This window comes from Alosa alosa, chromosome 23 (genome assembly GCF_017589495.1).
Source record: "Alosa alosa isolate M-15738 ecotype Scorff River chromosome 23, AALO_Geno_1.1, whole genome shotgun sequence".
Lineage (NCBI taxonomy): Eukaryota > Metazoa > Chordata > Actinopteri > Clupeiformes > Clupeidae > Alosa > Alosa alosa.
In genome coordinates, this window is record NC_063211.1 from 19,508,524 (window position 1) to 19,525,990 (window position 17,467).

A 17,467-nucleotide genomic window follows, 5' to 3' on the forward strand; every position below is an offset into this window, starting at 1 on the left:
ATCCTATGTCCATGTCCTGGCTTTTATGGTGAAAATTATGCATGAAGGCCTACTTATGCAGTTCCCAAAATACACAGTCCACATTTAGATTTAGATTTATTGACAGAAGTAGCCTAGAGATGTTCTTGTCAACAATTTTTAAATCTATGAGTTTAAAATGGCAAAGATACAAACACACCCACCTTCAGAGAGGTGTAGCCTACATTGGCAGCAGGCTTCAATCTATAAACCCCACCTTTTTGGTCTGCAGGTTAACACAGGTGAACTTGATGACAAAGTCATACCAATACCTTTTGCCACCCCCATTTTATAGGGTAGTTCCCTTCAGAGCTTAAAGGTTAGGATTCATATAACAAGCTGTAGCACATGCCTGAAAAAAACCTAGATGGAAATGGAGGTTTTCAATTTCCATGCTAGACCTCTTCCTGCCTCAATATTAACTGGGGTGGTGGTAAGTAGGCTCTCAGAAACAACCTTTAATTGACTCAACAAAGAGTTTTAGCTGCTTGGTGTAGCCTAATGTGACATCCTGTGATCCTGCAAATGCTGTTGTTGATGGTGTAGTTTGTATTAATCTTCAATTGGACTAGGAACAGTGGTGTAGTCTATGTGATATGCAGGACTTGTATATCCACTTAAAAAGCATCACCATCTCAGTATACCCAATTAAAGGCAAGGATACATAGTAACATTTGGGGTTGACCACAGTATACCCACTACAGCTAACTACATCACAGTATACCCACTACAGCTAACTACATCACAATATATCCACTACAGCTAACTACTAGACTACACCACTGACCAGGAAGTAAACCATCTCCCATTCCCATTTGCTTAAACAATTCTGTGGTCCATCAGGGCTCTTTACAGAACAGATCTTTGTTTTAAAGAGGGGAAAAAAAATCACTTGTGCTCAGTTTCCTACCAGAATGTGTGCTTTGGGTATTCTCAGCACAGTGCAACTGCAGTATTTATTTCTGTCATTTACAATATTAAGTGAAATCCTGGAAATGTTTGTTTAATTTTATGCAAATGGGTTTATCACATATTGTGTACAAAAGATGGATATTTTGAATAAGATATTACACACTATGGAGAAGATGGAATACTAGCAGGACTCTTGGGACTCTATATAAAGGGTGGGGGGGGTCTGTTTGGTTGTCCTAACCTGTGTGTGTGTGTGTGTTGTGTGTGTGTGTGTGTGTGTGTGTGTGTGTGTGTGTGTGTGTGTGTGTGTGTGTGTCTCTAACCTTTATTCCCAGGGTGTGCCAGTGAAGAGAGTTGTGACCCCTACCACACTTCAACCCTTCAAGCTGTTAGCTGATGAACGGGTGACTATTAAAGCTGAGCGTAGAAAGCAAAAGGTGAGTCCTTTTATGTGAATTCTGATTCTTAATATGGAGTTACTTTGGCATTTATTCACCAGTCACAAAACATTTGGCATGTGTTCAGATAAAAGAGGAGAAAAAGAGATGGATGGAGGCAGTCACCTTCAAAGCCAGACCAAACACTGTTACTCACAAAGAACCCTTCAGGCCTCGGAAGGAGAATCATGCCAGTCCAAGTAAGTAATTTGATCCTTTTGCAGTTCCAAGATGCTATGAGCTGAGTTCAGTTAACAGATTTTCGACACAATTTCCACCACACATGAATTTTATTAAGTGTCAATTGAACTGCCGAATACATTTTTGTAATGCGCTTCATGTTGTTTCTGAAAGTGTGACATTGTAAATATGCCCTCGAAGATGTTTATCCTTTTAAATAACAGTTGTGCCCACATTTTCTGACAGTGTCTGATAATCCTATTCAAGTCATTCATTCATCCCTTTTAGCAGTTATTGCTGGGTCTTAAATTAGTGTCATCCATTGTGTAGCTCCAGTGGGATTCAATTTACAAACTGAACAAAGGGCCAGAGAATGGCTGATGCTGGACCAGCTGAAGAGGTCCAGGGAAGCCCTCCGAGTGGTCATGGAGCAGGAAAGACTCTGGGAGCAGGAGCAAATGGAGAAAGTGGCCGTTGCCAAACTTCGCCGAGAACAGGTGACTTTTTTTTTTGTTTTTTTTTTTTTTTCTAGATTAGGATGCTCTTCAGCACAACAGGTGACCTATAGCAGTACTAGATTAGGAGGCTTTTGAGCACAACACTGTTTTCATCAGTGGCTGATGTCTCACTAGTGGTGAAGGCAGCATAGCTCGATATGCTTGTTTTACTGCTTGATGCTAGACCTACACTGCGTCCATCAATTTCCAGCATAAACCCTCATGTTAAGCAACATTATTTCTTTTCTTGAATATCCTCTGTGGCTGTTAGGTTCACAAAGCCCAAAGTATCAGGCGCTACAAACCACTGAAGCCAAAGGCTGAGATCCCTGTGACTATCCCTCAGTCTCCCCAGTTCTCTCACAGAATACTCTTTAGGAATAGATTTTAGCAATACAACAATGTATTTATTTATTGTACTTTGCATAGTTTATATAGAGTTTATTGTTTTTATTTTTTACCCAAGTGTGCATAAACCAGTGCTTTTCTTTTTAAATCAACCTAAGCTTCTAAGGGCACACCACATGGTTAAGTGGACTTTTTATTCAACAATGGACTGTCATCCAATGTTGACACTTGATTTAATTTAACAGTATTGGCTGCCTGTTGTATATTATGAATTTGTACATACAAAATAAAGAATATTTAATAAACACTGGATTATTTAACAAATGTATGTCTCGTGTGGGTTGCTGGAACACGTGAAAAAATGTGCATCATCCAATATCTTGGTTTAAGGTTTCTCTTGAGTCATCTTTAACTGCTTTCTATACACATATTGTTCTATCTGCACACATCAAGGCTTCATTCAAAGTTCAGGTGCATGTTGCATACAATATTCAGTCCTTATGCTCTCAGTCAATGTATAAAGTGTTTCAACGTATTCTCATAGTGAACTATATAACTGAATTATATATTAAATGATTTGTTAGTAATTAAAATAAATGTAGGATAATCAGCTATTGGCAATTGCCATTAAAGTGCTTTGTTATGCAGTCCTTTGGCATTCCTTCACTGAAGCTGCGAGATTCTGTAACCAGACGCATGGAGTTTGTGTGCAGTGTCAGTTCTCACCACATTACTCCTCCCATCTGTTTTAAAATCCCAAATGGCTCTCGGCAAAGTTCAGGGTGTGGGCAAGGTGACCTCACATGATTGGGAAACAAGTGGTGTATTTTTATGAAGAATGATCTTTGCCTGTGATCCATCATTCTGCCGGAAAAGGATTAGTTCCACCTCTGGCCACTGTTATGGGAAAACAAAAGGTGTCCAAAAAGAGGCAGAGAAACCATGTTAATTATCAATTATACGATATATTTTGATAATCCTCCCCATGATAAAAATTCAACCTCATATTGTCATATTGTGATTGATAGTGGTGATATTTGTACATACAGGGTCCAAAATTAGCTGCTGTTGGCAGGTTACTGGAAGAGGCCTTTGTTTTCATTGCATTTTAGACTTTAAGTATAGCTTGAAATGTGCGAAATGGCTTACATTAACTGTTTTTTCATTGATTTTACAGGAAAAAGTGTTACCGGTACATTGTGATTCATTATGTATCATTATCAGGATATGAGCTGGCCTATATGTGTTATGAGATTTTGGTCATATCACACGTCTTACAAAACAATACTTAACGACACCTTTTTTTTTATAGCTAAGACAGGCCAAAAGCCAGGATGAAAGTGCACAGTTTATGCTGATAAAATCTCATAAGAGGAAAGGCTAGAGGCTTGTAGCAAGATCAAGGTGAGTGGATCAGGTGTAGACCCAGATCTTTTTGCCCCTTACGTGTTTAAAGGTGGGAGTGATATTGGCCCCATCACGTGTTGCACTGAGGGTTGGTGTGCCCCTCCCTGGCTGCCCCATATTGGATAGGTAATGGGAGGCAGCTGGGGGCCAGATGGGCTGTAGTGATGGTGGTGGTGGATGGCACTGCCCTTTGCTTTGGGGTACATTTCCTGGGTAACAGCAAAGGGCAGAACTGGATGACACAATCTACAGACTACAAACTCTACAGAGTTGATACTTGCTCTAAAATGAGAAAAGTATACAAGCTTTCAGCTAGGTATTTGGTCAGTTAAAGGATAATTCTGGTATTTAGCACTTTGAGTCCCTTTTCTGGTTTGCTTGGGATGAACTAGAGTGGGAAATACCGGAATTATCCTTTAACTTGAAATAAAATGTGCAGTTGTGAGACAATAAAAAAAATAATTTCAAATGAGATGGTCATAACTGTTGAAAAAAAGAATGACTGACCACTACAGAGTGTGGGGTTGAGGGGGCACTATGACCAGCTCCCATTGGTGAGTTCAGAGCCATGGGAGGGAGGGCCTTCAGCATCATGTTCTGCATGATGATCTGGTGCATCTGGGCATTCTGCATCAGCATCATTTCCACCATGTCTGTGGAAGGACAGGCACGTCCACAGTGTTGAATTGTAATTGCAATTGTTGAATTGTAATTCTTGAATGATTATTCTAACGTGAAACACATGAATCTCACCACAGTAACTCACTCACTCATGCACAACGTCACACTGTGGATATTTTTTTATTATTTAGTTTATATAGTTTTTAGTAATTTATATTTCTTATCTTCTACTCTCTCTATTGTGCAGTGGAATTTTTTATATTTATATACTTCTTTTTCTGCTGTAAGTGCATGTTGTGTGTGATGTCTGTATGCTACTGAGTCCTTGAATTTCCCCCTGGGGATCAATAAAGTATCTATCTATCTCTATCTATCTATCTCTCTCTCTCTCTCTTTCTCTCTACTCACACACTCATGCACAGACGCACACACACACAGTTTATTATTATCACTTGTACCCTCTTTGATGCTGCCAGATTTGTATGGCGGTGCCAGCTGAGGCGGAGGTATCTGTGTGATGAGTGGCTGTTGCTGAGGCAACTGTTGAATTATGGTGGCTGGTTGTTGAGGGAGCTGGGGAGAGGAGAGTAGACACAAATGAGGTGGCAAGGTGTGGCTGGCACCACATTAACAGCTCTACTCAAAATGACTTTATAAACATCATAAACCTGTAGACCTCTCTGAGAGAGTGGTAATAAGTGTAATGAGCGTAATGGTACGCCATCTAAGTCTGTAACACCTTAGAAGGTCTTGGCTACTGAATGGCAACTGAGATAGGGTTATGAGAGTTACAGTATGAGCAGAGACAACGTGAAAGACAGATCTGCTCGGATTTGTTACCATCTGCTGTATGATTCGGGGGCAGCTGGGGTGGAGGTGGTGGGGGCAGCTGGTGGACAGGGGCAGGTGGAGGTGGAGGTGGCTGGTATATGTGAATCGGAGGAGGGTTTGCTGTTGGAAAGGGATCTGGGCGACGTTGCCTGTGACTCCCTCCCCATGTATGTGGTCTTCCAAGATCCTCCAGTAACTGTTGCTCCTGTGTGACACAAACAAACAGAAAATATTCAGACTTAGATTGTTATTATTCTACTTTCTGAATTTGCGTCTCGTAGTACTGTTCTAAAAAATACAAAACACAACCCATACAATGAGAACTTCTCTAATATATAACTCAGCAAACCAAACTCAAGCTCATGAGGGTGTAAATTCATGGAGATCACCAAGAAGCCCTGCTGTCCCTGATATCACAACTTGTTGTGACATGATGCAACATGCCTTGGGGTTCACTGTCTATGTTTTCTCTATTTTGATACGGCATGTCTGCTGGTGAATCATTTCTTGGCAACTCAGACCTGGTGAGTAAATATTATTACATACCACATACCTGAACAAGGTCCTATATATGATAAAAGATGGTCAGCATCAAATTATCTCAGGCTTATATAGATACTATACATACTCTGAGCCTCTGCAGTAAACTCCGCTTCCTTCTCAGGGCACTATGTAAGGCATCCGCTTGCCCATCATAACTTCCTGCAATGAAAGAAAGAATATGGTTAAGAAAGAGTATGACCCATATTTAGGCATCCTCTGAAATGTTCTCCCAATGCAATGCCCCTCTTCAACCAGCAGAGAGCGTAAAGACCTCATAGGAAAGAGTTATGCCTTTTATCTCAAATGAGGTACTGGAAAAAACTAAGCAGAAAGAAAATATAAATTCCTCTCCACTAGTTCCTGAAACAAGAGCTTGCCACTATACATTAAACATACACGAGTACTCAGTACTCAATATACAGTATATTGCCGTGAAAACTTGTAAGCCAAATAAATAGGTTATCAATTTATGGCACAACTTACTTGTGGAAATAGCTGAATCACCCCTCTCATCATAATTGTTCCTGTCATTCTCAAGTCTCTGTAGTGAATGATACATTAGTAAATATTGTCATTAGAAGCACAGACTCAGATGATTCATTCACATACAAATACACCAACGACACAATAGAATGAATCATTCTGTTTTGTGTAAGTGATTACCTCATGCAGTGCAAACGCTCAAAGCACATTGTCTCACTCAAACACTCACCTTCTCCAGCAGCTTCAGCTTCAGCCTTGTCATCTGGTCTACCATATCATTCATATTTGCAGGTTTAGAGAGGTAAGAAAAAATAAAAAAAGTGGTTTCTCCAAACAGAATTGAATCATAGGTTTAAATCCACCTTGGAATTATAGGTCAATATACTCCATTAAGTTTGTCAGATACAAATATATACCCTACTTCTCAGTTTTGTGTATAGCATAGGTTACTTCCTCACATCAATCACCTAGTTGCCAGAAACACTATAATGATCTTTGAGTAGGCCAAGCCCTCAAGTTGCTATGCAGCAGAGATCCCTATACACAACACTAACAGTTTACTTAACTGAAACACTTAAGGGTTTTGAAGAAGCTTGTAGGGCCTACAGCAATCACCATTTCTGTTCCAATGTCTTTTTAAAATGAGATGGCTTGATAACTGGTCTGCAATTGACTGGCGATGAATAAAGACAAATAAATTACATATAGGAATATTCTGATTTTCCTCTGTCCAACACATGTGCACCTTGCTATTAGATTAGATTAGATTGGATTCAACTTTATTGTCATTGTGCAGGGTACAAGTACAAAGCCAACGAAATGCAGTTTGTCTAGTGCAAAAAAAGCAGAAAAGTGCAATGTGATGTACAAAGTATAGACAGTTGGTGCATAGGCAGGACAAGAAATATAGTGCAGTGTAGACAGGAGTATGTAGTTGGTTTTACAGAAGGTGGTTTAGAGTATTATAAATTAGATATAAATATGTGCAGTGTATTAGCAGTTACTTTATAAGAGCAGAATAAATATGGCTATGAACAATGTATGAACAACATGTACAGATATGTGCAATGTAGCAGCAGTAACAATATAATAGTAGTAAGAATAATATAGATGCAGTGTATTAACAGAATATATTATGAGAAAAACAGAATAAATATGGATATTCAGTATGAACCTAGACAGATATGTACAGTATGTGCTATTGCCAGTGTGGTAACAGTACCATTGTAGTGCAGATACAACATTATAAGAGTATTAAGAATAAGTGTATGTGCAGGATGGATGATATGAAGAGCAGTAGAATAAGGCTATGTATAAGTGTAATTACATGTATAGTTGAATTAGTAGTACAACTAAACTTGTAGTTTTAATTTGAATAAAGGTGCTGTGATTGGTACATATTGATTTTATTGGGCCTAATTAGATCACTAAACAACAAGATCACTAAACTATTCATTTCAGTATAATGAATGTTCAGATGTTCAAACTGATGTAAGGCTTTTGGGCATTGGGCCATGCGGTTGGTCCAGTTAATTCACCCGGGCTACAGACACTCCTATTTCTATTGGTGAGGAACCTGATACAGCTGTATGGGTGTTGCTTTAGGAACCAATGAAGCTGGTGCAGATGAAAGTTGGCGTTTTGAAAACAGATTTTTAAGGCTGGGTCTAAAATTCTGTAAGAACAATAACTGGTTACAAAAAGTGTCTGTTGGTATTTGTATGTCAAATGCATGTTTCTTATAGGTTGACAATGTGTCAGTTACAATTCTTGGAGTGAGTGGGCGGGAGTTAAGTAAATTGACATTAAGCACAAATCTGACTGGCCACAAAGTTGATCATGCTGATTTTGATAGGTCTCATCCATTGGATCTAACCAATAAGGGGGGAGTTTAACCAAGTTCGCGGCCATGTTGAATTTCTTTCTGACAGTTATTCTGAGGATTCCTTTCCAACTTCAAGATTGGTAGCTAAGAAATAAGAGACCCCGTCAAATTGAGTGTTGCATCGAGAAGGAACCTCTCTTATGGTTTAATTTTATTCAGGAGATGGATAAAGATGAACGGAGGAGAAAAGTCGAAGCCGGGCGAGCAAAGGTTTGTAAACTTAAATGTTAGCTGGTGAAGTCATACTACCCCCCCCCCCTGCGGATACAATAGCGGTAACGTAAGCTAGCAACCTAGCTCTAGCTTGTAGACTAACGAGCTAAACTTAAGCTTGCCGCAGTATTAACCCACTAACGCTAGTTTTCCTGACCAGTGTTGTTTGACTGCCGTAGGGTTTTGTGCTACCTTGGCTTTGCCATTAATATAATATGCTGAGAGATCCTCTGCATAGCTACAATTTGTTTGTTATTACTAGCTAGATGGCCAACTGTCGCTAGCTTAGCCATCCTAGCACAATGTTGCCGCCGTTCCTAGTTAACGTTACCCGATGCACTGGTGTTGAGAAAAAGTTTTCTGAGTTGATTAACGTTAGTCAACAGTTCGGGGTATAACACACATTATAGCAGCTCATTTCAAATCCATCTATCAAGTTGGCTTGTCTCCCAAAGGTAGAAGATTACGTTATGTTGATCATAAAACATTGCCATCATATGTTATTTTACCTTGAACGTCAGAGTGCTGCAATACTAATCTACGTTGTCTGATTTGAATGGTGCTTAACTAACGTTATATCAATTTACAGAAGTAGACTAAGCTTTTGTTACTATAACCATATGTTTATTTTTTCTGATTTGGTACCCTATTGTATGTGTTTGAATGACAACATGACGAAGAGGTTGATATTGGGCATTGTACGGCTGTGGCATACACACAGTCCTTTTGTTTAGCTCTTTTACATCAAGTGCAATCAGCTGCTGTAGGCAATGCCCCTCTGCAGTGTGGACAAAGAGAAGATTTTCAGTTGATTCTATTTAGCAACATTTCATGCTGCCATAACGAGGCTATAATGTTATTTTAGAATATAGCCCACCAGACGTTAGCGATAGCTAACTTGCCTTAAGTTCATCGTGACACTGCGAAGCTGCTCAAGAATAGAAGTAACTTATGTCTGCCAAGGGGTGGACAGAAGGTGTTGAGGTGAACAGGATGGCCTTATGTCTGAGATCGTGCAGTGACCTGGTCAGTGCACTTTACACTCATTTGCTCTTGAAGCTAATGCAGACGCAGCACCAGGCTATCATACAGTGGCGAATTGTAGTGTTTACGTGTAGACAGCCGCGGAGCAGTTGGTAGTAGATATGTGAGGGTGGGAATCTGACACAGGCCTGTCTCCGGGTAGGACCAACCCATCTCGCAGGTGGCCGAGTTAAATTTAGGACATTGTAAGCATTTACGTCAATGCATGCCGTCAGCCAGCTCAGGGTAACTAACTGGTTGAAAGCACTCTCCCTATTGATGTTAGGATGTATACTAGTTGTACTTATAGCTGTTGAGACGTAACTGCTGATTTGTTTGTTTATTTTCATGTGAAGGCTGTCGTTTTGGTCTTTTGTTTAAATTTTCAAAACTCCCCTGCTTAAGGATAGTGCGTAGCTCATGGCCATGTTGTGAGAACCAAGTGAGTTTCGCTTCCATAGTTTAATCGTTTCTTGTTTGCTCCTGTAGATGGCAGACTAATGTCACGAAATGGAAACCGAATATGTTTCATGTAAACCTCGCAAGATTTTTTTTGCGTCAAATATTTCCAATCAATGTTTGCTACTTTGAATTTGTCTGGCATTCATCCCATAGGAAATGTAATTGTATAAAGACATGCTCACTTTGTGAACTGCAACTAAGGTCTTACAATTTTATGACTGCTGAATGGAATGCATGTATTTTATGGCATTTCAAACTCATTGTCCAATCATCAAATTGTTCAACTGACTAAGTGGTTGCCAGGGACTTGTTTAATCACTATGGAACCGCCAAGCTCAGCCTTATCCCACTGAACAAAGCCTATAGGTTAATGTTTTATAAATAAACAGATTATTTTGCTGTTGCACTGGTTGCTAGTCACTAGTAACTATGACAATCATCTTATATCTTTACAGACACTTTCCAATATTATAAAAGAGAACACTTGAAATCACCTATAAATACGTGTTATGATTATTGGAGACAAGCCGCAGCTCTTTTACACTCAGTGCTCCTGCCACGATCTGTTTTTGGGTTCAGACATGGCTTCAGGCTACTTCTGATATTTGCATCTCATGTGACATGACGGCGTGAAGAGAAGATGGGGGAGATGAGGGGTAGACTGATGCGTACACACACACACACACACACACATACACACACACTGAGCTGGAGAGCGTTGAATTGCCAATGCCATCCACATTTGTTGTCTTTCGGATTATTTTGCATGCAGAACTAGGTCACTATTAACCACGTTGGCCAAGCTGGTCTAAAGGGATAGCTCCGTCATGGATTTAATCAGGTGTGTGTGTGTGTGTGTGTGTAAGAGAGGGAAAGGGTGAGATGATGTAGAGGTTTGTATTGCTACATCACTAGTTAGACAAGCTCCTCCTTAATCTCCATATCCTCACAAGACAAGCTCCACCTCTGAATGACCTCATAAGTAAATTACATTTCTTTTTGTCTGACTGACATGTTGCAAATCTCAGTTTTCTGTCCCTGGGACAGGTGTTAATGCAGTGTCTTTCACAATATTCTGTATGTAGGATGTGGATGTAGCTCCTGTTGTGTGAAGTGTGGCTGATAAAAGGTTCGTGGGTGGGTGTGTGCGCATGTACTGTATGTGTGTGTGTGGCACTTCAGTGGGCTCCTTTTGAAGCGCAGTGATCTAGCGTAAGCAGCTTTAGAAGCCACACACACACACGAGGGGAGGTGTCTGTAGAGTGATGTGGGTGAACAGCAGCCAGCCGGCTTGCCTCTGAACTCAGGAAATTCCTTCTCTCGAGTGAGTCCATCCATGGGAGACCGGAGAGCCTGTACACTTAAAGCCAGGACTGGGATTCCAAGACGGGAAGAGTCAACTGAATTCCTCCTTTTTCTCCACTTTTTTCCTTCTTCCTTTTCTCAGTTTTCCTTTCGAAGGATGCTCATGGGGTACTGTGTACCACAGCATCCCTTCCCCATTTTGGTTGCCATGCCAATGGGACAGCTTTCCGGCTGAGATCAAACGTGATGAGGGCACTTTGTTTTCCCCCCCACCTCAGAGTGGCTGCGTGAATTTTGACCCTGGATGACACCTGTAGTTCACCCCCTCCCTCCGGTCTCCAATGGCCAATAGCTGTTAGCATGCTGCTGCTCAGCTCCTGTTACCTGATTCTCACCTACCTGTCCCTCTACCTGTCCCTCAACCTCTTCCACAGCTTGCTGACTATCGACAGCGTCGTGCGAAAGGTGACGGTGGGAGCACGCAGAAAAAGACGTCGAAGAGGAAGGGCTCGGCTGTCCAGAAGAATGACAACGGCACGGCGCAAGAGCGCCACCTAGAAGCAAGCCCGACGGACGAGCCTGACCATGGACAGGACTGCAGGACCACGTCTGAGGTTTGATAACAGTTTTTCATCATTTGTGTCTCTTAGTGAGGTTTTTGTAGTATTTTTGTGGCATTTTTTTTTAAAACCTCTGCTATAAAAATGTCACGCAATCCAGATGTGTATTTGTACATTTGGCATGTACATGACTGTCTTTGTTGTTAAATAGCTGTTGGTGAATAGGTGAAATGAATGCAATTGATACCGACCTTGGTAGTCGGTAGTTTGACAAAGTCTGATGTTATTCAGGGTGTTGTGAAAAGAAAAGTAAATCAGTGCAAAGAAACATTGCAGATAAATGTATCTGTCGATGCTTTGCTCCCAGTAGTTCTTGTAATGTGCATCACCCTCACTGCCCTGATTGTATGTTTGGTGCTTGGTTTGTTTGCGTGTGTGTGTGTGTGTGTGTGTGTGTGTGCGCGTGTGTGCCCCTTACTCATTCCATAGACAAGAAATGGGTCAGCTGCCATGTGAATGCTGGAGGGGGGAATGTTGTCATGGTAACACAACCAGCAATAACGTATGCTTCCGTACGTTTCCTTCCTGTGCGTGTGTGTCCCTTTCTTTTCCTTTTTATTCACAACCATTCAGCACTCTCCAATGTCCTCTGGTGTGGACCACAGCGACCAGGAGCTCCAGCAGTGTAGCAGGCTCACAGATCATGCAGATACCCAGGTGCAGAGCTCCCTTTTGGACATGGCCGCAGCTGACCAGCCTGAGGAAATGGAGGACGTGGGGCCAATGATTGTCCCTCACACAGGCAAAGAGCAGCTCAAGGTAGCCCCCTGCCCCCACACACACACACACACACACACACACACACACACACACACACACAAACTATAATCAATGGAACTGGCTACACCAGAGGTCATACCGGCATGCATATTCAAAATTAATAAGCACAGCGCAGAAGTAGCATTTCCCTACAAGCAAGTGGAGATGTTGATCGTCATACCCCAAAAACTAAGCTTGGCAATGTGTTTGTTTATATGGATTAATTTGGGTGTACAGTAATGGAGTGCATCTGAAGCCCCCAGGCAGCACTGTACTCATCCTTAGCTGTGATTGGAGTAATTCACTTGCCCTGTGCCTTTCCTTTCCTCTCTTGAATATGACATTATGAAACCCTTCATGCATCATCTCATTTAGTCGCCACTTGTGAATGCTGTGAGTCTGATTCACAGCACAACAAACCACAAATGGAGAAGGAAAAAATAGAAAAGCTCATGCAATAGCTTGGCACATACACCACATTTTTTATTTCTGCGCTTTATGACCACCTAAGATTTTAATCCTTTGTCTTTCAACTGTAATGTGTGTACCTGGCTTTACCTTCTAGAGAGCTAAGCTTGCCACATTATTTACACATCAGTGATAATGCAAACAGTGTCTCGATGTGAGTCTATGCCAGTATGACACTTTTTAAATCACTAATGTTGCACACGCACATCAATGAATGTTTGTTTGTTTGTGGAATTTGTTGTAAGAGTCATTTGTATTGATTGTCTTGTCTGTTGTGCTTGCAGCTGTACTGTTTGTCATTAGTTTGCTTTGTTAACTGTCGGGAAAGGCCTCTGGCAACTGTAATAGATTACGGAAATGGTATTGAATTTTGAAAGACCTTGTTCATGGAAATGGTTGTCAGTAAGATTGTTCGTGTGTGTGTGTGTGTGTGTGTGTGTCCCTGATGGTTTAATTAAATTAAACAACAGTGTCGGTATAGCATCAGTGTGGGGTCAGAATAAAATTGTTTTTTGAGTATCCATGCCAAGGTAGAGGTGAACATCTCTGTGCTGTGTGTTGGGCCAGTCATCTGTAGTATACTAGCCAATACCTGTGTGTATTCTCAGTGTACCTTTGCACTTATTGCTATATTTTGTCACCATGTACACTACCAGTCAAAAGTTTGGAGACAGATTTCCATTCCACTCCATTATAGACAGAATGCCAGCTGAGATCATTTGCCTTGCTTTTTAATCAGGGCAGCAGTTTTACATTAAGATTACATTAGATTATGTTTTGTGCTTAAATAATTGCAAAAGGGTTCTTGACTAATGTAGAAAGAAATGGCTGATCTTTGATGCAATATCTACATTGCCCATTATCAGCAACCATTCATCCAATGTTGCAAAGGCACATTCTGTTTACTAATCTGATTTGAATCTAATTTTAAAAGGAACATTGGAGAACCCTTTTGCAATTATGTAAGCACATAATGTAATTTGAAAACTGCTGCCCTGAGTAAAAAAAACAATGTAAATGATCTCCGCTGGTATTCTGTCTATAATGGAGTGGAATGGACATTTTTAAGTGTCTCCAAACTTTTGACTGGTAGTGTATATCCCAATTTTTGGGCCCTCCTACCTCCTGGTCTATAACCATTTTTGTTGTCTCCACTGCAGTTCATCCTAACAGAGAGCATATGAAACCGTCTGTAAGTGAACCTTTCTTGTGTGTGGCATTATAGCAATTACAGAGTGCTGTGGAGAAGAGGAATGAGATCATCTCTCAGCTCAGCACGAACCTGCAGGCGGCACTAGAGAGCCGAGACCAAGTGCAGAGGGAGGCACTGCAGCTCACGGATCAGATACAGGCCCTCCAGCAGCAACTGCAGCAGGTACTTTTTCAGTCCATCTCCCTCTCCCTCTCCCTCTCCCTCTCCCTCCCTTCCCACCTACACACTCGCACAGCTGCTGTACAGTCAGTGTTCCGTGGCCTGAAATATTGAACTTACATAATCATACGTCATTACCTGGTGTCAGGTAGAGCATTAGAAGTTCATTTCAGTTTCACACTCACACTGCCTTTTAGTTACTATTTTCAACATCCCCCTACGACGACATATGTGGACACAATGTGGTCCTTGATGTTAAAAAACGACCCACACTCTTGAAGTGGAGCCCTGCCCTGAAAAATCTGCGGTCCTCATCTTGGAACGCATGTCTTTCTCCCACTCAGACGAAAGAGTACCTGCGGAGCAAGAGCCAGGGGTGTGCTGAGCTCAGCCAGGCTCAGCAGCATGTTGGCCCGTTGCTGCAGAACCTTCAGGACCAGGGGTCCCATGTGGACTCTCTGCTGCAGCAGCTGCAAGAGTTGGAGCAGGTAGAGTTAGAACAAGCAAATATACAAATTATCATTTGATAATATATTATATGTGATCTAATTGACAGCAAACTTATTTTTGTGTTAAACATTTCACAGTTTACAGGAACTGACATGCACACGCATGTTTATTCTTGATATTTGCGTTTTTGATTGACAGTTGCCATCTTGATATATTTTTCAAAGCCATGTGATTATGAGCTATCAAAGTGTGTATTATTGATTCCTTGTGAATAAAAAAAAAAGCATTAAAAAACAAACTTACTTTGTAGAAAACCAAAGATCAGCAGTGCCTCCTGTCCCAGAAAGATTCAGTGATCTCAGATCTCCAACAGAAGTTGGGCATCATGGAGTCGGCCTTCCCCAACCTCCAGACCTCCGTCTCCCAAAGAGCCTCATCACCTCCCAGCCTCATAGACCTCCCTTGCTCCCCGTCAGCGAAGGGCCTCATTGCACTTAGTCCAGAGAAAAGCACCGATACTGACCGCACAGACCCTCTTATTGAAAGACTGCGCGCAGAGCTAGCAGGGAGAAGGACGCTAGCCGGCAGGCAAGGGACCGCGTCGAACACTTGCAGCAGCTCGTCGACCGGATGGAAAGCGATCGGAGCAGCATGGAAGCCCAACTGGCCGAGGTCCAAGCCGAGCTCAAGAGAGCCGAGTCCCACGCGCACGAGGCTCAGCAGTACAAGGCGGAGAAGGACGAGCTGAACCGCGAGATGGCCCGGCTGCACGGCCTGGTGGATGAGCTCCAGAACCGGCTGCGCGAGGAGGAGGAGGCTGCCCGCCTGCTGCGGTCAAAGCACGAGGCGGACATCTCGAACTATGACCTCCGCCTGCAGACGCTGCAGGAGGAGAGGGAAATGGACTTGACCCAGCTGGCCGAGACACATGAGGCAGCGATCAAACGGCTACAGGGCGAGCACGACGAAGAGGTCCAGCGCATCCAGAGGCTGCTCGAGCACGTCCAAGCCCATGACGCCCATCTCGACTTCTCCCCCCACCGCGGTGCCTCGGAGGACCTTAGCGAGCGCGTCAGCCAGGTCAAGGCCTCCAAGGAGCAGCAGAATCAAGACTTGGCTAGTGAAGGTGCGACTAGAGTAGTAGACTTCTGTTTGGACGCCTCGATTTCAGACGACCAGGAGCCCCTCATGGAAATGTACCTGGCTTCCGCCGGACCGCATAAACAGCTCCTGGGCTGAGGAGAGTATGGAGCAGCACAGCTTGCTGGAGACGTCTGCACAGTTTGAGCTGACCAGAGAAGTTGTGCACACGGAGGGCGAGTTTGGTTTGCTTAACCACACAGACAACGCTGCTGACCTCACCGAAGGGGCCTTGTCTTCACCAGATGAAGGGGGTTATCCACCGCCGGAGCAAGGCGAGTCGTTCGTCGACGAGGGCATGGACGAGGGCATGGACCTGGGCAAGGAGCTTCTCATTCAGCAGTGCCAGGAACTCACTGATCAGCTGGAGCAGAGCGAGCGGCAGCTGGAGATCCTCCAGGAGGAGGTGCGGAGGTCTGCCGAGGAGGTGGAGGAGGCGCGTGACCGCTGGAGCAAAGTGTCCGAGGAGCTGGAGGCGCTGCAGCAGGAGCTTGAGACGGAGAGGGAGGCGCGAGTCCGCTGCGAGGAAATCATCAGCCAGAAGGAACACGAGCAGGACAACCTCAAGAACAAGCTCAGTTTCCTGCAGAACCTTCAGCAGGAGCCGGAGCACCGGAGGAACAGAGCCAACGGGGCGCACCAGGAGGGTAACACCCTGCGCCTCACTGGTGACTACTTGATCAAGGAGCTGAAGGAGGAGATGGGTCAGCTGGTCGTCCAGTTAAAGCTCCAGGAGCAGCTGGTCAGGGACGTCCAGGACAAGAAGCTGGCTGGGGACTCGGTGAGCAGTGAGCTCCAGGCCGTCTTTGGCCGCCAGGTCTCAGTCGTGCAGGCTCATCGGGACCAGCTGCTGGCCCAGCTGGAGAGCCAACGTGAGAAAAACCTGGCCAACTCACTGCTCCTGGAGCAGAAGAACCTAGAGGTCGACTCCATGCACAAGGAGCTCCGGCAGCTCTCTGCCCAGGTGGACGAGAGAGGGGAGAAGCTTCAGGCCTTGGAGAAAGAGAGGACTGATCTGGAGAGCAAGCTCGTTTGCCTTAAACAGAACCTGACCAACGTCGAGGAGGCACAGAGTCATGCAGTCTTGGAGAAGGCCGGTCTCGAGAGGCGCATTCAAGCACTGGAGGAGCAGGTCCAGAGCATGGAGAGTGTTTTGGAGTCGGAGCTGGAGGACTTCCAGAACCAGCTGGAGGCCAAGGACGTGGAGCTGGAGAAGGCGGAGGAGGAGCGCATGGAGAAAGAGAAGGAGAAGAGTGCCTTGATGAAGGAGCTGGATGCCTTGAGTCAGACTTACGAGGAGCTGGAGAAACGGTACAGAGAGGAGGTGCAGGCTCTCCTGCAGAAGGAGGAGGGCGTGTGCACGCAACTCAAGAGCTGCCATGAAGAAGAAATGAAACATCTGAAGGAGAAACACCAGAAAGAGGTGAGATTCAAGGGACACGTGTAATTAAAGGGGAAATCCGATTTATTTATTTTGGATTTTTTTTTTTTTT

At 43.4% G+C, this 17,467-nt stretch overlaps 3 protein-coding genes across 3 annotated transcripts in view; 2 read left to right on the top strand and 1 right to left on the bottom strand.

Annotated features, from left to right (window-relative positions):
• Positions 1–312: 312 nt before the first annotated feature.
• LOC125288980 (targeting protein for Xklp2-like) lies at positions 313–2,435 on the top strand. The gene is made up of 5 exons (XM_048235693.1): positions 313–451; positions 1,266–1,367; positions 1,456–1,567; positions 1,878–2,044; positions 2,316–2,435. Exons 1-5 carry the CDS (start codon positions 386–388, stop codon positions 2,433–2,435), a joined length of 567 nt encoding a protein of 188 aa, XP_048091650.1. The 5' UTR covers positions 313–385.
• Positions 2,426–6,656, bottom strand: zgc:112416 (uncharacterized protein LOC550509 homolog). Its single transcript, XM_048235223.1, is given in 9 exon segments — positions 2,426–3,289; positions 3,839–4,008; positions 4,307–4,452; positions 4,879–4,993; positions 5,261–5,396; positions 5,398–5,456; positions 5,880–5,953; positions 6,278–6,335; positions 6,507–6,656. Coding segments are annotated over 9 exon segments (831 nt in total). The 5' UTR covers positions 6,561–6,656; the 3' UTR covers positions 2,426–3,270.
• A 1,493-nt stretch (positions 6,657–8,149) lies between these two features.
• pcnt (pericentrin) overlaps positions 8,150–17,467 on the top strand; it is a 53,321-nt gene continuing 44,003 nt past the window's right edge. The window contains 8 exon segments of the mRNA XM_048235694.1: positions 8,150–8,372; positions 11,600–11,779; positions 12,359–12,544; positions 14,238–14,387; positions 14,729–14,872; positions 15,145–15,394; positions 15,397–16,058; positions 16,060–17,397. Coding sequence (XP_048091651.1) covers positions 8,325–8,372; positions 11,600–11,779; positions 12,359–12,544; positions 14,238–14,387; positions 14,729–14,872; positions 15,145–15,394; positions 15,397–16,058; positions 16,060–17,397 — 2,958 coding nt within the window. The 5' untranslated portion in view covers positions 8,150–8,324.